This window comes from Hemitrygon akajei, chromosome 25 (genome assembly GCF_048418815.1).
Source record: "Hemitrygon akajei chromosome 25, sHemAka1.3, whole genome shotgun sequence".
NCBI lineage: Eukaryota > Metazoa > Chordata > Chondrichthyes > Myliobatiformes > Dasyatidae > Hemitrygon > Hemitrygon akajei.
Window position 1 is genome coordinate 41,321,121 of NC_133148.1, and position 20,311 is coordinate 41,341,431.

The 20,311-nt window shown below is 41.7% G+C and overlaps 2 protein-coding genes across 5 annotated transcripts in view; one reads left to right on the forward strand and one right to left on the reverse strand.

Moving 5' to 3' along the window:
• zc3h4 (zinc finger CCCH-type containing 4) overlaps positions 1-8,551 on the reverse strand; it is a 45,061-nt gene extending 36,510 nt beyond the window's left edge. For all 3 annotated transcript variants that reach the window (XM_073029381.1, XM_073029380.1, XM_073029379.1), the window contains exons 1-2: positions 8,262-8,551; positions 1,461-1,698 (exon numbers count right to left, since the gene is read on the reverse strand). In XM_073029381.1, coding sequence (XP_072885482.1) covers positions 1,461-1,698; positions 8,262-8,353 — 330 coding nt within the window. In that variant the 5' untranslated portion in view covers positions 8,354-8,551. The remainder of the gene's footprint in view (positions 1-1,460; positions 1,699-8,261) is intronic.
• Positions 8,552-12,855: 4,304 nt separating this feature from the next.
• The window catches only part of supt5h (SPT5 homolog, DSIF elongation factor subunit), a 73,587-nt gene continuing 66,131 nt past the window's right edge, over positions 12,856-20,311 (forward strand). For both annotated transcript variants that reach the window (XM_073029382.1, XM_073029383.1), the window contains exon 1: positions 12,856-12,969. The gene's annotated coding sequence lies outside the window, so the exon portion shown is untranslated. The remainder of the gene's footprint in view (positions 12,970-20,311) is intronic.

A 20,311-nucleotide genomic window follows, 5' to 3' on the forward strand; every position in this document is an offset into this window, starting at 1 on the left:
TAAGGAAAAATATGGAAATAAGTGTGTTTAAAAGGAATGTGAGAAAGATAACCCAGTGAATTTAAAACAACCACAGGAGATATAATCTCAGAGGGTTTAAACAAAGATCTGGGGAATGGTTCAGGATAAGTAAAATAATATGTAATTTCATGATACACTAAAACTTTGTTATCCAATTATTTGGAAATCCCAATGTTCTATTAGCTTACTGGCTGCTGTTTCTTGAACTTTCCGTCACAGTAAGTTCAGCCTCAGTTCTGCATTCTCTTTAAGACATAAGCGCCAGATTATCACACGCCCTTGAAACTTTCCAGCTTTTGTTTCTCATTCTCCCTTTAAACTCACCAGGTTTGCTGGAAAAATTACAATACTACCACATCACAACATTGTTTTGGAACACTCAAAGCACTATAGCACAGGAACAGGCCCGATGGCCCATCTAATCCATGCGGAACCATTACTCTGAAGGGAGTTGCAAAGACCTGAAGAATTAGTTTAATTGGCTGCTTGAAGGTTCCATTAACTTGGTGGGATTTACTTCCAGCTCAATGACTCCATGACTTTGGGTCTAAAAACAGTTAAGTCTACTGGACGTTCAAATACATATATCCTCTGATTCTCCCTTATGTATTCCAGTAATTGCATCCTCAAATAAAGTCTCAATTTCACTCTCATAAACTCACTCTGATTTGTTCAATCCTGCTATTGCATTCCAAATATTTTATTAACACATCACACAAACCAATCTTCCATCTTTGGACTCACTTTACACAGCACGCTGTCGGAGCACTTACATTTATCTGGGTTGAACTCCATCTGCCACTTCTCAGCCTAGTTTTGCATCCTATCAATGTCCCGCTGTAACCTCTGACAGTGCTCCACATTATCCACAACACCTCCAACCTTTGTGTCATCAGCAAACTTACTAACCCATCCCTCCACTTCCTCATCCAGGCCATTTATAAAAATCACAAAGAGCACTCTACTGGTCACTGGCCTCCATGCAGAATATGACCCATCTACAACCACTCTTTGCCTTCTGTGGGCAAGCCAGTTCTGGATCCATAAAGCAATGTCCCCTTGGATCCCATGCCTCCTTACTTTCTCAATAAGCTTTGCATGGAGTACCTTATCAAATGCATTAGATTTATGCACAATTTTATAAAATCTTAAGGCTTAGTTACAAAAACATATGCATGTTTAAAGACGCAAACACGAAGAAATCTGCAGATGCTGGAAATTCCAAGCAACAAACACAAAATACTGGTGGAACACAGCAGGCCAGGCAGCATCTAAAGGGTCTGGGCCCGAAACCTGACAGTGCTTCTTCCGATAGATGCTGCCTGGCCTGCTGCATTCCACCAGTATTTTGCGCGTGTTGCATGTTTAAAGATTAAGTTGACCCCATATTCCCATATTCTGGAAATCTCAAGTTCATACTAAGCTTTAGGACCGAGTACCTTATGCTTTGACTTTCGTTTCTTTTTTGATCTCTTCTTTTCTTTTTCTCTTTCTCTTTCTTTCTTCCTCTTTCTCTTCATCCTACGATGGGCTTTGTCCTTATCTTTCTCATCATCTTCATGATCCCAATCCTGTTTATCTGATTGATCTTTCTTGACTTTTTCTTGGGATTCCTCCTGAACATCCGCTTCCTCGCCATCATCTTGCAATTCTCCTTCCTCTAGTTCACCTTCTTCTCTATAATATCAAAAAAATGAATATAGTAAATATCAGTGTGACAGATTGATGATGTGGGTAAATTGAAAGTCAAAATCAATTAAAAAGGATGTTTGGAACCAAATGAGACATAACAGCAGTTGTAATCAAGTTATAGGAATAAGAATGCTGTAGATATTTAAGATTATTAGTGACTACCATCCATTTCTTCTGAGGGTTTAGAAGTAGGATACAAATTTTACTCTTGAAGTTCAAATAGCATGTACATTAACAAAAACCTAACACTATGATATTAAGCAACCTGTTAATAAAGTTTTAAAATACAGTTTTGTTTAAAAACAAAATAATTTTGTTTTATGAATAAACCCTTTGTTTTCTCAGTGGACTTGGGTTCAATAAGACTAAGTACATTTCAGGTGCTTTAACAAAAAAATTATTATTCACTGTAGAAAGTTAAGATCATAAGATTATAATCTATAGAAGCAGAATTAGGCCATTTGGGTCTGTTCCGCTATTTCATCTTGATTGATCCATTTCCATCTCAGCCCCAATCTCCTGCCTGTCTTCCCATATCCCTTCATGCCTCGACTAATCAAAAACCTATCAACCTCTTGCTCTCCACAGTTGCCTGTGAAAATGAATTCCACAGATTCACCACTTTCTGGCTAAAGAAATTCCTCCTCATCTCAGTTCTAAAAGGATGCCCCTCTATTCTGAGGCTGTTTCCACTGGTCTTAGGCTCCCCCATCACAGGAAACATCCAGTCCACATCCACTCTATTGACGCCTTTCACCATTTGATAGGTTTCAATGAGATTCCCCTAATTCTTCTGAATTCCAGGGAGAACAGACCCAGAGCCATCAATGCTCCTCATATGATAAGATTTCAATCCCAGTATAATTTTCATCAACCTTGTTAACTATCAAAATTAATTGTTGCTTCAATTGGAAGGGAGCACAAACCAAACAATGGGACATCATTTTTTCATGGATGACCTTATTTTCAGCCCTCATCTCTATCTGCAAAAATGCTGCACTCTCTATGTGCCAGTACATCCATATGAGAAACAGAACACATCCTATTCTCAGAGGCTGTGTAAATTAATTAAAAAGTAATCTTAGATCCTCACAAAGGGTCTCCAATCTGAAGAGTTAATTCAGATGACTGACTGTACAAACAAGAGACTGTAAATTCTGGAATCTGGCGAAACACACCAAGCGCTGGAGGAACCCAGGGTCTTTCCACAGTTGAAGCTTGATGTAGAATTTTCGATTCTTATTTCCAATTTTGAGGTCCTGCAATTTTTTCTGTTTTCATTAATTGAAAATTACTGACAATTAAATTTTATGCATTATGAAAGGCATCTGATACACTTTGAAACTGTAATTTTGCTATGTAATGTTTGCATGCACGGCTTAATATTTATCTATTTATTTATTTGGAGATACAACATGGTAACCCTTTTGGGCCAATTACACCCATGTGACAAATTAACTTACTAAACTGAATGTCTTTGGAAAGTGCGGGAGGAAACCGGAGCACCCGGAGGAAACCCACAGGTCACAGGGTGAATGTACAAACTCCTTACAGACAGTAGCAGGAAATGAAACCAGGTTACTGGAGCTGTAATAGCTTTACACTAACCACTATGCTATCATGCCAGAGTTATTAGTCCAATTTTAAACTATTTCACTTAGATGCCGTGCAGTTTTCAGGCCATGTAAAAATTTCCTGCTCAGAACAATGTTTGGTTTCTCACAGCTGTTAAAAAAAAGTGGGAATGTTGCAAGTATCCCAGGAAGGTTGCAAGTTTTGATATCTCAGTTGCCTTGAGGTAACTAATCTCAGCAAAGATGAGGTAGAAATATTGATGCTGACTTTAATTCCCAAACATGGTGGGAGAACCAGCCAGGACAACAAGTGTGAAGATTACTACATGGAAAATGTGGATTTCTGATGAGGACAAGGATCAACTCTATTGCCAAGATGCCAACATCAAAAATCCACACACTCAGGCAGGAATCCAAAGGTTGGACTGCAGTGGGACTCAGTAATGTTTAGGTGGGAGAAAGATCAAACAGCACAAAAGGTGATTTTACATTCCTGACTGGATATTTCTATGAGCAAATTAAACAGGGAACATGATTAAATTCTGGATATTAAACAATACACTTTAAAGACACTGATTTTCTCTTTCATAAAGCAAACACTATTTAAGACATTTTTTGCTTATTTTTCTGTAAACTGTGGCTTTTAATACAGCTGTTCAAAAGTGAACAAGCTGGTTTACTATATTTTGGATAGAATGGGAAACATACATGAAACATAAATATCTGACATAAGCAACACCCTGACGCAGTGAATGTATACCAAGGTCAAAGTCAAGTTTATTGCCATATGCGCAAGGACATCTGTGCACAGGTGCTCTGAAAAGCATCACATGCTCAAGGCAATGAGAATATAGCTTTCCTAGACTGAGTACCTACACTTAAAATGTAAGTGTCCCACAACCGTGAGAGGTTTCTGTGTAACTCAGCTTTGCCGGCTTGGGCACATCCACTTCCTTGCCTCGCTGTGTGTAGTTTCAGGCATAAATCCCTAACTTCTGAAATGATTCCATTGCTCCCTCCTGATCCACTTCCTATGGCTCAGGGTAATTTTTTTCTCTCTCCAAGTCTGCTTCAATGAAACACAATGTAGTGTTTATTTGACGCCATACTGAAACAAGTTGTTGCTGATTTTTCAGTTCATTTATTCACTGCTTATGCAAATTAGTTTAAATAACATTACAGAACTTGGACCATCTTTCAGCCTGCATGAAGAAAAGGAATCTTGACTTTAAGTTCAAATTTCTGATATTCCAATATGGCAAAAGCAGAGCTACAATTCCCATTAGGCAGAATCTGAGCAAACTCAAGTCTCAGGGGTATGAAGAAGGAAATGAAATGCTTTGTACACCTGCTAATTGGCAAATACGCAACAATGCTGGCAAAAGGATGATAAATTTATTTTCCTTCTAGGTAAAAGATGTTATATCAAGGCTTAAAAATGGAACAATACATGGGAACATGATACACTGTACTGACTTCCTGCTCCATTCAGACAAACTTCACAGTCATATTCACAGTTACAGATAAAACCCATATAAAACAGAGAACTTAAATTACATTAAAAGTGAGGAAAGGTTAAAATTTTAGATATATGATGCATCTCCCTCAAATTAAAACTGGGTTAAAGACTTATAAGTGTCTGCAAGGTGTGTCAGCAGTTCAAATATTAAAACGAAACTGCTGATGTTTCTGAATGTTCCAGATTACTACTAACCTGTCTCAAGAGCAATGTTAACTTCAGAATGAAGCAGCTCCAATCCACCCAGGCAATAAGTTAGGGAATGTAAGCCAGTATATTAACTTATCTTCAAAAATTATCCATTAAACATAAATTAGTTATATGTATTTAACATAGTTAAAACCCTGGTTGGATTTGAAATTGCTATTTAATAGAAAAAATATCCTTAAGACTCCAGCTGATTATGGGGAAAAAACACAGATTCCTACGAGGTATTATGGTTCATTGTGGAACATTAATGGTGTACTGATCAGCGAAAAATGACTATAACTTCCCGACACTAGTGGTGTACTGATTAGCAAACAAGTAACTGATTTTGACACAAGACACCATCAATGATAAAGAGCAATAAGAGTAAATTAAAATAAAATATTTTTAGTGAATCTACACATTGTGGGCCGAATGGACAATTCCTGTGCTGTACTGTTCTATGTTCTTTACATCTTGTAAAGAATGGAGCCTAGCCAACTGCATTTAGCAATCTATTCTGATAAAGCTAACAACTTGTTTTCATAAAATGGGGGTCTTCATAAAGGAAGCATACAGAGCATGGTCTACTGGGAACAAAAGCAGCAGAAGGAATTAAATGCCTCATGTCTTAGCATTAGAGAATGCAACTGTTGTGGCTACATTAACCACTACCCTCCCCCAATCTTCATCCCTCTCTTACAACCATCTATTCATGATGCAATATAGTACTCTGAATACTCTCAGATAGGTCTCTATTCATGAGTGATTGTAGACAGCCCGTTCCATAATAGACAACTCTATTTTTTTTACTGAGACCCTGTATTGTCATGCTAGTTAAGATTAGCTGTTTCAGCACAAACCAAAAGCACAACCTGGGGCCTTCTGACTCAATGATGTGATGTCTAGTGGAGACATACCACCTATTGAGATTAAATGTAAAAGTACAATGAATGTAGTGTCGAAACTAGCTGGAATAAAAATTAAAAATCTCTCATAGTATTCTGCATTTTAATAATATATCAGACTGCCACCAAACACATGCTACAGGAGTAACTGATCTATCATGAGTCCCCCGAACAGTTAAAATAAAAGCCTGAGTTATTAATCCCACTACATTTTTGGGAACTGGCCAGCACTTGAACAAAAGAAATGGAACAAAGCAAATAGACAGAACATTTACCAATGATGCCAATGAACCACCTTCCCTAACCAATTAAAGAAATTTCAACTCATACAAATTACATTTATCAAAGTACAGAGATAAACATGGTCTCAGTTAAATTCTCTTCAACTGAGACTGTTCTCTGTCTAAAAACCAACACAAGGAGTTATTCTTGTTTCATTAATAATAGAATTACAATCCAAGATTTTAATCACAATTACAAAGTGGCGATCCGCAAACAGAATAAGTAAACATGAACTACATTTTTATCATCCTTTTTTTAAAAATGATCTTTAATTTCCCAATGAACAGTGCAAGTTTTCCCCTACACAAGACTTTGGCTTTGCAAATTGGTGGACATTTACCTGATTGTGCCAATAGTTTTCAGATCAACAGCAAGGATTAGCAGAACTCATGAGACTAAACTGGAGTAATCCTCCATCACATAACAAACATATTCACTTTTTGTTTTTAGCATTCTCATCAACAACCAAGGAAACCTTCTATTTCCACGGTTTCCTTACTTTTTTGAGAAAACAAAAAACACATTGGTAATTGTTAAGATCCCAATTATGATCAGGAATCCTAAATTTCAGTGTTGCTACATTTCTCAGCTTATTGTTCCCCGAGATATATATAATTACTGACAAGGATTACCAGAAAACATATTTTTGGCACACACACATATCATGTTAACTTTTTTAAAATCCTGATTTAAAATCTAATTAAGTAATAGTATACAAAATTAAGTTATTGAGATCTTTGTGCTTGCACTTACCCAGAAAATGGACTCTAATCTTTTAAAACATAATGACACCTGTTTTAAGACTTGTAAATGATTTTGGTGATTTACTCCAGGGCATTGATAAAATTACGGTTTTGTTTATGGACAAGATAATTATAATAAAGCAGAACCTGTCAATGTTGAATTTTAATTCTGAATATATTGCCTAAAATGCAGTTGAGTACCTCCTGCAACACCCTCTTTGCATCCTCTTAAAACGTTCCAGTGTTGTCAGCAGGGTAATAGAACAAATCGTTACTGCACATAATTGAACATAGACTTAAAATATTTCAGTGTTGTGTTATTTATGCCCAAAGAAAAAACCAGAAACCAGAATGGTGAAATTTAAAAGTATACTGTACATTTTTGGATCAAGTGGATATGGAATGAACTTTTACATATCCATTACAATTTATTGAAATCCTAATGACAACACTGTTCATGGACATGCAACACAGAAAATGATATTTTAAAAAAATGTATACCAAGGGGTCAATTATACATTGAAGACAGTGAAAAGAGTTAGAAGAATGACACCTCTGTCTTCTTGAAAAGAAAACAGGAAAGGATACAGTATCAAAGCTTCGCAATATTGTACAAACAGAAGATGGGTTTTTGTTTTGCTTTGGATACTAACAGATTTTTGAAGTCACCAGAACAAATAAAATACATATTAGGCAGCTGCAATTTGTATAAGGACAAGAGATATTTTAATATACCATGCATATTTAAAGGCAAATCACCACCAACACATCACAACAGAGGGGATAAAATAAATTATAAATGTTTCTCTATTTACAAGCTACATGGGGACGCTGGGTAAAAAAAAATCAAAGTTCAAAGGTCACTTGCCGATGTCCTTTAAATGGGTTCCATTTATTAGAGTATTTATATCGGAAAAATAATTAAGCATTAATATAATTAAACTCGAATGCAATAACAGAAACAGGCTCTCCTGTTAATAATTCCTCTGCATTAAAGACACATCCGCATTGCTCTCTTCCACCCAAGCATGCAAATAGGCCTCAAATACCCCTCCCTCAAATTCCTGGTTTATTTATATATATATATAAATATATATATATTTTTAAATCGAGCGAATAAACTTTTCCAGAGGATTTAAAATGAGATTAAAAAGAAAAATATTAATTCAAAGATACATTCCTCTACCTTCCGTTTCCAAGGTTTCCTTACTTTTTTCATAAAAATAAACCTTGGTGGATTGTTAAAGAATTTTTTGGTTGTTGTTTGTTTGTTTTTATAAATAAAAAAGATATAAAATATCGAAATGTTGGATAAAAAAGGTTGTTTTTACTCGACCTTTCGTCTCCTGACTCAGTGAGGTTGATGGTGTGTTCGTTTTTGGGGGACTGCTTGTTGGAGGAGGTGAGGCTGAGGCTTTCGAGAGACATTTTCTCTCGCTCGCTTTTGTCTGCCTCTAAGAATTACCAGCAACTGAGCTGTCACTGATTCTAGAGATAGGAAATAAACCGGCTCTGTTTAAGCGTTTTGATATTTTCTCGGTGCTTTTCTGTGCGGATCCGACCCCCGGGTTTCTCTCCATTACACAATGACTGAACAAAACAGCTCGACAACATGGCGCCCGTCGACGGCGTGACGCACGGAGAGAGCCGAGAGGAAAAAAAATCCCCTCACGGAAACCCACGAACGCCGCCGGAAACTGCCGAGACCCTTCGGCTCCTGCCGAAAGTAGCCGAGGCTGCAGCTTCGAGTTTCAGCGGATTCTTAATGGGTTCCTGTACGTCAGAGGGAGGGAGTGAGTTGATGGTTCAGTTAAGAAAGCTGCTCAGAGTCCAACAATGCATAAAGACCTTCCACTTAGCAAATCAAAAGCTAAGGGGTTGGTAGGGGTTAAGAATTAGGGGGATACACACGATGTGCTGGAGAAACTCAGCAGGCCAGGCAGCATCTGTGGATGGGAATTAACTGCCAATGTTTCCGGCCAAGTCCTGAAGGGAATGACTCCTGGTCAACCCAGCTGCCTATCATTTCCTTCTACTACCCATAGTGCTTTCCCCTTGCATTCCTTCTTCACCTTTCCTGCCTATCCCCTCCCCTACCCCTTGATCTTTCCCCTTAGTTTTTCACCTGGCACCTACCAGCCTTCTTCCCACCCTCTTCATAGGACCCCGCCCCCTCCCTCTTCAGTTCTGATGAAGGGTCTCGGCCTGAAACGTTGACTGTTGGTTTCCACGGATGCTGCCCGACCTGCTGAGTTCCTCCGGCATGTTGTTGTGAGGAGCAATAAACTGTTCAGATGAGATGAGAGCTAATTTCGCTCACTCTCCCACGCCGGTGACTCCTCTGCCCATGGCGCTGAGGCTATGAAGTCTGGCCCCAGCTGCTGTGCTCCATACCTTCTAATATGATAGGCTGATACCGAAGCTGGGCCTACCCCAGGCTGCTCCGGGGTTTGTACCTAAGGACTCATTTTTAGTTTCGATGTTGCTGCTCATTTTCATTGCTTGCATGATTTGTGTTTTTTTTCCCTTTTGGCGCGTTGGATGTTGGTCTTTATGTTTTTTTAATTGGATTCTTTCCAGTTTCTTGCTTTGTGGCTGCCTGTAAGCAAACTAATCTTCAGGTTGTATAATTTATACATTCTTTGATAATAAATGTACTTTGAAATAGCAGAGGATGGTTTTGACCAAATAACCTCTGGGTTATGGGCCCAGCCCTCTTCCGCTGTGTCACTCTGCTGTCAATTCTGACAATTTATCAGCAGCATGTCAACTAAACAGTCATCAAATCCTCTCCCATCCTGTTTCTTACCACCTCAAGTGGTTCCCTAAGCTTGTTATAGTCAGCGTGCTATTGGGAATTAACTCCCACTATAGAATGCTCCCAATGGCGTATGCCTCGAATAGCCTCTGACTGCCAAGTCCAACTCCTGGCCTCTGCCGAGAGGGAGAGCTTGCTACATGGAGAGGGGGAGCTTGCTCTCCATATCCTACTGCCCTGGCTTGTGTATCATGTAGACAGCTGGGACAGAACAACCCTGGTTGATCCTGACCAATTTAGGGCCTCAGTACAAAGCCTGGATTTGTAGTCCCTTTCATGGCTCTCAAAGATTCAAACAACATTTATCAGCAAAGTACGTATGCAGCATTCAACCCTGAGATTTGTCTTCCCCACAGACAGTTACAAAACAGGGAAGAACCATGGAACCAACTTGTTCAAAGAAAATATTAAAAATCAGCACCCCCCCCCACCTCCACCCCCAAGTGCAAAAGAAATCACACAAATGCCAACAAAAAAAGAAATGAGCAAAGACACACAACATAAAACACAAAATCAAAAGGCATGTTTCAGTGCAGTTCAACTCAGTGTAAATTTTCTGCAAGCTGCCCCAAATCAAAAATCGCTCAGAAGTAGTAATGAGAAAGAGCAATCAGAACTAGAACACATCGTAAGCCTGAGGGTCCAAATCTACAATCCATGCTGATTAAAACTTGCTATGGCACCTTCTGCCAACAGCGTCGAGGGAGAGAGAGAGATCACTCGAATGCAAGGACCTTCCCTTACGCTTTTTGTCAATTAAGTGCATTTTGACATAAGAACTGACAAGGCTGAACATATGGAAAAAGGTCAGGAAGCATTAGGAAAAGGAAGAGACAGGATTATTGGAATAAAGTGAGTGATCTTTCATCAGTAGCAATGAATCAAGAGCTGGTATTGGATCAGTATTGGCAGGACCTTGATGGTGAGCATGAACATGATGGGCCAAAGAGCCTGGTTTTGTGATGTATATTTCTTTAAGGCTGAAAGTAAGAAGCAGGAAGAAGAATCAATTGAGGAAGGAATGAGATTTGGTTTTTGTCGGGGTCAGGGTAATAAAAGTAAAATGATGGGAGATGATAGCACTGGGCAAAAGGAGAAGGTAATGAATCAAGTAGAAAAGAAAGGTTTAACAGAGATTTATATGGGAGTAGCAGAAATGTCACCAACAACAATTATTTATTTATTTATTGAGATACAAAGCAAAACTGGCCCTTCTGGTCCGTCAAGTGAGCCAGCAATCCCCCGGTTCAATCCTAGCCTGATCACAGAATAATTCACAATGAACCATTAACCTACCAATCAGTACATCTTTGGACTTTACTTCTGCAGGAAAAATTGCCAAAAACAATCATAGTCAAGCAAGAGAAATTTGGTAGATACTGGAAATCCAAACACACACACACACACACACACACACACACACACACACACACACACACACACACACACACACACACACACACACACACACACACACACACACACACACACACACATGTCACGCGGCACGGCACATAATGATGATGATGATAGACGCTACCTGACCTGCTGAGCTCCTCCAGCATTTTGTGTCCGATATCCTGTTTGGTTAGACTACAACCAGTGAGTTTTCCTGTATCAGGTAAGTCACACCTCCTGCGTTCCTTTCCCACTCCCACTAGTCCACTGAGGTTCTCTCTCCTTCTGTTCCCCTGCCCATTCCTCTCTCCCCATTACCTGGATTTGTTACCCTCCCCACCACCTAGTTCCATCTACCCTTCATACACCTATCCACCTGAGTTTCTTACTGAGTCCCCTCCTTTACTCCCTGTATACCCATGACTGTATCTCCACCCGTAGCTCCAATCTGCTAATTAAATTTGCCAATGACACTACATTGATTGGCCTTATCTCAAACAAAAACGAGGTGGCCTACAGGGAAGAAGTCATCTCTCTGACACTGTGGTGTCAAGAAAACAACCTCTCCCTCAATATTGCAAAAACAAAGGGACTGCTTGTGGATTACAGGAGGAATGGAGATGGCCTAACTATTGACATCAATGGATCTGGGGTTGAGCGGGTAAACAGCTTCAAGTTCCTCGACATCCACATCACTGAGGACCTCACGTGGTCTATACACACCGGCTGTGTGGTGAAAAAGGCACAACAGCGCCTCTTTCACCTCAGACAGTTGAGGAAGTTTGGTGTGGGCCCCCAAATCCTAAGAACTTTCTACAGGGGCACAATTGAGAGCATCCTGACTGGCTGCATCACTGCCTGGTATGGGAAATGTACCTCCCTTAATCGCAGGATTCTGCAGAGAGTGGTGCGGACAGCCCAACGCATCTGTAGTTGTGAACATCCCATGATTCAGGACATTTACAAGGACAGGTGTGTAAAAAGGGCCCGTAGGATCATTGGGGACCCAAGCCATCCCAGCCACAATCTATTCCAGTTGCTACCATCTGCGAAGCTATCGCGGCATAAAAGCCAGGACCAACAGGCTCTGGGACAGCTTCTTCCACCAGGCCATCAGACTGATGAACTCATACTGACTTACTGTACTCTACCCAAACTATTTATTATAAATTATAATTACTATGATTGCACATTTAGACGGAGAAATAACGTAAAGATTTTTACTCCGCATGTATGTGAAGGATGTAAGAAGTAAAGTCAATTCAATTCAAATTCAATTCTCCCATGGCCTCACCATCATTATGTGCCATTTCATATGGCATGAGCGCTCATGGCCTTTTTAAGACCATGATTGTTCTTGGCAAATTTTTCTACAGAAGTGGTTTGCCATTGCCTTCTTCTGGGCAGTGTCTTTACAAGACGGGTGACTCCAGCCATTATCAACACTCTTCAGAGATTGTCTGCCTGGCGTCATTGATGGCATAACCAGGACTTGTGATACTGTATTCTCCACCTGCTTCACATGACTCTGATCGGGGGTATCAGCAGGTGCTGCACCTTGCCCCCCTGTGGTAGAGAGACCTATCCCCACCCTGGGTCTGGCTGTTCATTCTGAAGCTGGGGAAGCGGGAGAGCGCGACGCGCAGTCACGCGCACGCACGGGGGCAGCGTGGCCTCCCCGATGCGGTGCCGCGCACGCACGGTGGCGGCGTGGCCCCTCCCCCCGCACGTTCAGACGCAGCGACACCCACGCCCGGTGCGGTGCTGTGGTCGCGTTTACGACAGCGGGCCGGGCGGCAGCAGCGCTGGACCCATATTGGGTGCTCGGGTGAGTGACTGGTGGATCGGTAACCGAGAGCGGAGACTGATGTGGTTGACGTGGCCGGCGACCTGACCTCTGCCGACGCCTCGGTTGTGTGGTGGTAGTTGGGCGGCGGAGCAGATCCGCCGCACTGTCTCTAACTGAGTCCCAGGCTTGGGTACACCAGTTAGGCCGCACCGCTGCCCTGGGTTTACCTGGGGGTGACGTATTAGCATGGATAGAGGATTGATTTTATTCCTAAGAGGAGACTGCCCAACCCAGAAGTGGCCCGTTGACGGAGTCGTTTGCGTCTGTTGCTTGGATGTGATTGTATTTTAATAGTGAGCCTTTAATTTGCTAACATGTGAGTTAGTTATCTCAGTTGTAGCCCTGAAATGGGAATCGACTCTATTACTCTCCAGAGTACAGATAACCCCAATTGACTTAGCCTTGTGAGACACCCTCGGATGAAATGAATATGCACCGTTTCTCCCCTCCTAGAGAATCACTACTACTTTGGTTTGTAATTACAACAATTGTTCATCCCAGTTTGGCAAAAGAATAAACCAGGGAAGGTAGTGCACCTGTGGCTGACAAGGGAAATTAGGGATAGTATCAAGTCCAAAGAAGAAACATATAAATTAGCAAAAAAAAAAGCGGCACACCTGAGGACTGGGAGAAATTCAGAGACCAGCAGAGGAGGACAAAGGTCTTAATTAGGAAAGGGAAAAAAGATTATGAGAGAAAGCTGGCAGGGAACATAAAAACTGACTGTAAAAGCTCTTATAGATACGTGAAAAGAAAAAGATTGGTCAAGACAAATGTAGGTCCTTTACAGTCAGAAACAGGTGAATTGATCATAGGGAGCAAAAACATGGCAGACCAATTGAATAACTATTTGGTTCTGTCACTAAGGAGGACATAAATAGTCTTCCAGAAATATTAAGAGACCGAGGCTCTAGTGAGATGGAGGAACTGAGGGAAATACATGTTAGTAGGGAAGTGGTGTTAGGTAAATTGAAGGGATTAAAGGCAGATAAATCCCTAGGGCCAGATGGTCTGCATCCCAGAGTGCTTAAGGAAGTAGCCCAAGAAATAGTGGATGCATTAGTGATAATTTTTCAAAACTCCTTAGATTCTGGATTAGTTCCTGAGGATTGGAGGGTGGCTAATGTAACCCCACTTTTTAAAAAAGGAGGGGGAGAGAAACCGGGGAATTATAGACCGGTTAGCCTGACATTGGTGGTGGGGAAAATGCTAGAGTCGGTTATCAAAGATGTGATAACAGCACATTTGGAAAGAGCTGAAATCATTGGACAAAGCATGGATTTGTGAAAGGAAAATCATGTCTGACAAATCTTACAGAATTTTTTGAAGATGTAACTTGTAGAGTGGATAGGGGAGAACCAGTGCATGTGGTATATTTAGATTTTCAAAAGGCTTTTGACAAGGTCCCACACAGGAGATTAGTGTGTAAACTTAAAGCACATGGTATTGGGGGTATGGTATTGATGTGGATAGTGAATTGGTTGGCAGACAGGAAGCAAAGAGTGGGAGTAAATGGGACCTTTTCAGAATGGCAGGCAGTGACTAGTGGGTACCGCAAGGCTCAGTGCTGGGACCCCAGTTGTTTACAATATATATTAATGATTTAGACGAGGGAATTAAATGCAGCATCTCCACGTTTGCGGATGACACGAAGCTGGGCGGCGGTGTTAGCTGTGAGGAGGATGCTAAGAGGATGCAGGGTGACTTGGATAGGTTAGGTGAGTGGGCAAATTCATGGCAGATACAATTTAATGTGGATAAATTTGAGGTTATCCACTTTGGTTGCAAGAACAGGAAAACAGATTATTATCTGAACGGTGGCCGATTAGGAAAAGGGGAGATGCAACGAGACCTGGGTGTCATTGTACACCAGTCATTGAAGGTGGGCATGCAGGTACAGCAGGCAGTGAAAAAGGCAAATGATATGTTGGCATTCATAGCAAAAGGATTTGAGTACAGGAGCAGGGAGGTTCTACTGCAGTTGTACAAGGCCTTGGTGAGACCGCACCTAGAATATTGTGTGCAGTTTTGGTCTCCTAATCTGAGGAAAGACATTCTTGCCATAGAGGGAGTATAGAGAAGGTTCACCAGATTGATTCCTGGGATGGCAGGACCTTCATATGAGAAAGACTGGATCTACTAGGCTTATATTCACTGGAATTTAGAAGATTGAGGGGGGATCTTATTGAAACGTATAAAATTCTAAAGGGATTGGACAGGTTAGATGCAGGAAGATTGTTTCCGATGTTGGGGAGGTCCGGAACGAGGGGTCACAGTTTAAGGATAAAGAGGAAACCTTTTAGGACCAAGATGAGGAAGAACTTCTTCACGCAGAGGGTGGTGAATCTTTGGAATTCTCTGCCACAGGAAACAGTTGAGGCCGGTTCATTGGCTATATTTAAGAGGAAGTTAGATATCGCCCTTGTGGCTAAAGGGATCAGGGGGTATGGAGAGAAAACAGGTACAGGGTTCTGAGTTGGATGATCAGCCATGATCATACTGAAGGGCGGTGCAGGCTTGAAGGGCCAAATGCGCCTATTTTCTATGTTTCTAATTTCCCGTCAGGAAACTTTAGTTTGCATTTAGGCTGACAAACAGATCTCGTAACCTCTTGGATGTTGATGGTAAAAGATTGCTTTTGATGATCACTAGTCATTGGCATTCTTATGAATTCCTTCTTTGAAATTGTGTTTATTTTTTTTAAACTGTATGCTTTGATAAAGGTGGCTTGGTTGGCTTTGGAATATGAACCAGCAACTAGGTTCCATTTGGGTCATTTAAACTATCGTTGGAAGCATCATTGAAACTTGCCCGTCTCTAGTTTCTTGGAACACAGAGAGTGAGGTGTCACAATGATCAGTGTGATGAGGGAACATGTAATTTATTTTGATATTGAGGCCCTTCCTTGGTCAGTGTTGACTATGGATCTTGCGTCTCAGCCGTAAACATGATACGCGAGCCAGGTCAGCATGACATGGAGAGCAAGCTTTTGCTCATGAAGCCTCCTCCCCCCACCCCATGGAACTGTTGAGTCCAAAGGAACGGCAGAGACCGATACAGTTTGGCACCAGCAACATCGCAGGAGTTGCCAGTCAGCAGTGAACAATGTAAGACTGCATCTGGGACTCCAGCCCCAGATTTATTCCCTTGGGGTTTGCCCCCAAAGCTTTCCCCATGAGTGGGTAGAGCCACAAGGCACTGGGGGTTTGAGATCAGGGTTTTCCTTATCCTAGATGAGCTGCCAACCACAGCTGGCGAGCCCCATCTGCCCAAAGTGATTGGTTTTAAGGTGTCAGTAACCTGCCTTTACCCGTTCTCCTGTCAGTAGAAACGGTTCCACCAGGCTTAGTAGTTAAAGCCAGGCGGAGCTGGACTTGGTTGTCTGAGTCTATTTGCAATGCATGCCATTGGGAGCATTTAATAGGTAGTGGGAGCTTATCCCTACAACCAGTCCTGGCTAAAACAACCTTAAGGAACCTGCTTTGATGTTGGTCAATTGATAATGTGTAGGGGAAGAGTGGGGGGGGGGGGGGGGGAGAGTAATTTCTTGCCCATCAAAATTGCAAAATCAAATTGTTTATGATGAACACTTGTGTGGGAGCCTTGTGTCTATTCGGGCTTTAGGAGCCATGTATCTATTTTCTGTCTGTATTGTGTTGTGTGTTTATTGTGGAAATCTGTCATGTGGATTGGGGCGTGGTAGAAGCAAATGGATATAGTTACGTGTTCACACTTTGGCTGGATGGTGTGTTGCCTCCCGGGTGTCAGGGTCTGGGATATTTTGTATCAGGTTCTCAGCATTCTTAAGTCAGAGGGTGAACAGCCAGAGGTTGTGGTCCATGTAAGTACCAATGACATGGGTAGAATGAGTGACGAGGTCTGCAAAGGGAGTTCAGGGAGTTGAGTCAAACACGAGGAAATCTGCAGATGCTGGAAATTCAAGCAACACAGGATTTTGATGGGCAAGAAATTACTCTCTCCCCCCCTCTTCCCCTACACATTATCAACTGACCATCATCGAGTCCTGACGAAGGGTCTCGGCCCGAAATGTCGATAGCGCTTTCTCCCTATAGATGCTGCCTGACTTGCTGCGTTCCGCCAGCATTTTGTGTGTGTTTCAGGGAGTTAAGTGCCTAGTTAAAGGACAGGACCTCCAGGCTTGTGATCTCAGGATTGCTGCCCGTGCCACGTGCTAGTAAGGCCAGAACAGGAAAATTATACAGTTTAATATGTAGCTAAGGAGTTGGTGTAGGATGGAGGGCATGAGATTTGTAGATCATTGGGGTCTCTTCCAAGGAAGGTGGGACCTGTACAGAAGGGTTGGCCTGCACCTGTACCAGCGAAGATTCGGCATGTCATGTAAAACTTTGACAAACTTCTATAGATGTGTGGTGGAGGATAAATTAACTGGTTGCATCACCAACGCCATTGAATGGAAAATCCAACAAGAAGTTGCAGATATGGCCCATCATGAGTAAAGTCCTCCCCACCACTGAGCACATCTGCATGAAAAGCTGTTGAAGGAAACAGCATCCATTATCAGGGACGACCCAACACCCAGGCCATGCTGTCTTCTCACTGCTGCCTGATGGTTGATGGAAGAAGGTAACAGGAGCCTCAGGCCTTGCACCACCAGGTTCAGCAACAGAGGTTACCCCTCACCATCAGACTCTTGAACCAGAGGGGATAACTTCTCCCAACTTCACTCCCATCACTGAAATGTTCCCATAAACTATAGACTCACCTCCAAGGACTCTTCATCCCATGTTCTTGGTATTCATATTTATTTATCTATTATTTATCTTTTCATATTTGCTCAGTTTGTTGTCTTTTGCACATTGAATGGAGGGGGCAGTCATTCTTTCATTCTATTGTGTTTACTGAGAATGCCCACAAGAAAATAAATCTCGGGATTGTGTATAGTGACATAAATGTATTTTGGTAATTAGTTTACTTTGAACCTTATTGAAGCACGTAACAGCTTGCTCTTCAATTGTACTGCCTGGCTTGCGTATCGACTGAACGTAGATAGTTAGGACACATCGATAGTTGATCCTGACCACCGGAGAGCCTCAACCTGAAGCATTGTACGTTGCCATGGATAGCTTGTGCTTGCCCCATATTTGCTTCCTCTGTGTGATTTGTATTTCCAGCAAATGTAGATGTGACCCCCCCCCCCCCCCCCACCCCCGGATCAGGATCTTGTGAAGCCACGGGAGCAGGTGGTGGATGGTCGTATGAGTAGCTGGTGCATATCACGAGTCCTGGTTATGTGACCACTGACACCAGGCAGGCAGTCTCTGATCTGACCTGCAGAGGAACTTGCAGTGGGAGGGGAAAGATCCAGGATACCAACAACATAGGCAAGACATTCTGCTGAAGGAATTTCAGCAGCTAGGGTCTAAATTAAAAAGCAGAATCAAATTTTTGGATTACTATCTGTACCATGTGCTAATTGGCATAGGGGCAAGAAGATTAGAGAGTTAAATGAGTGGTTCAAGGATTGGTGTGGGAGAAGTGGGTTTGAATTAATGGGAAATTGGCACCAGTATTGGAGAAGGAGGGAACTGTACCAATGGGATGGGCTCCACCTGAACCGTGATGGGACCTGGATCCCAGCAAAACACATAACTAGGGCTGTGGATAGGGCTTTCATCTAAATGGGATGGGCGGTGGGGGGGGGGGGGGTTTCGACAGTTTGCAGTAGTACTCGAAACAAGGTCAGTGAACTTGTGGCATAAATCAATTCAAAAGGGTATGATATAGTGGCCATTACAGAAACGTGGTTGCAGGGTGGAGAGGATTGGGAATTAAATATCCAAGGATATCGGGCAATGCGGAAGGATAGGCATGAAGATAAGGGAGGTGGGGTAACGCTCTTAATTAAAGATGAGATTGGGGTGATATATAATCTAAGAAGAAGAATGTTGAATCCATCTGGGTAGATATTAGGAATAGTAAAGGGAAAATAATCACTGGTGGGAGTTGTCTATCGATCGCAGAATAATAACATTACAGTGGCACGGGCAATAAACAGAGAAATATCTGAGGCATGAAACAGCAGTTATAGTGGGGGACTTTTGCACATAGATTGCAAAAATTGCACATAGATCGAGTGAATCGAGTTGGTTGAGGCAGTCATAGAATGCATCCGTGATGTCTTCCTTGAACATGTTACTGAATCTACAGGGGAACGTACTATCTTAGAGCTGGTCCTGTGCAATGAGACAGGTAAAATTAGTGATCTTGTAGTTAGGGATCCTCTTGAAAAGAGTGATCATTGATTGAATTTCTCATACAAATGCTGCAATAGTTAGATCTAAAACCAATGTATTATACCTGAACAATGGAGACTACAATGGGATGAAGGAGGATTTGGCTAGTGTAGACAGGGAACACGGGCTACATGTGGGATGATTGAGGAACAGTGGAAGACTTTTAAAGAGATTTTTAACTAGTATATTCCAGTTAAAAGCAAGGACAGTAAGGGTGGGGAGAGCCAGCTTTGGATAACTAAGGAAATAAAAGAAGGCATCTAACTAGAAGCTCATGCATACAAAGTCGCCAGGAGTAGTGGGAAACTGAAAGATTGGGAAAACTTTAAAAAGCAACAAAGAACCACTAAGAGAGCAATAAAGAAAGGGAAGATAGATTATGAAAATAAACTGGCTCAAAATATAAAAACGGGCAGTAAAAAGTTTTTATTATTATATAAAGTGGAATAGGGTGGCTAATGTGATTGTAGGTCCTTTGGAAGACAAGAAGGGGGAATTGAGTATTGGGTAATGAGGAAATGGCAGAGGCTTTGAATGAGTATTTCATGTTGGTCTTCACAGTGGAAGACACGTCTAACATGCCAAAGAGAGATGTTGTGGTTGTGATGGGAGGTGAGAACCTCAATATAATAGCTATCACTAAAGAGGTAGTGCTGAGCAAAAGTGAGCTTGAAGATAGGCAAGTCTCCTGGTCTTGATGGAATGCATCCCAAGGTACTGAAATGAATGGCAGAAGTTATATTAGAGGCTTTGGTGATAATTAACCAAAATTCACTGGACTCTGGGCAGATCTTGGTGGATTAGAAGATGGCGAATGTCACGCCACTGTTCAAAAAAGGATGTAGGCAAAAGGCAGGTAAAGATAGGCTAGTTAGTTTAACATCTGTAGTTGAGAAAATGCTTGAAGCTATCATTAAAAAAGAAATAGCAAGGTATCTAGGAAGAAATAGATTTATCAGGCAGATGCAGCATGAATTCAGCAAAGGCAAGTCCTGTTTGACAAACTTACTAGAGTTCTTTGAGCATATAACAATTGCAGTAGATAG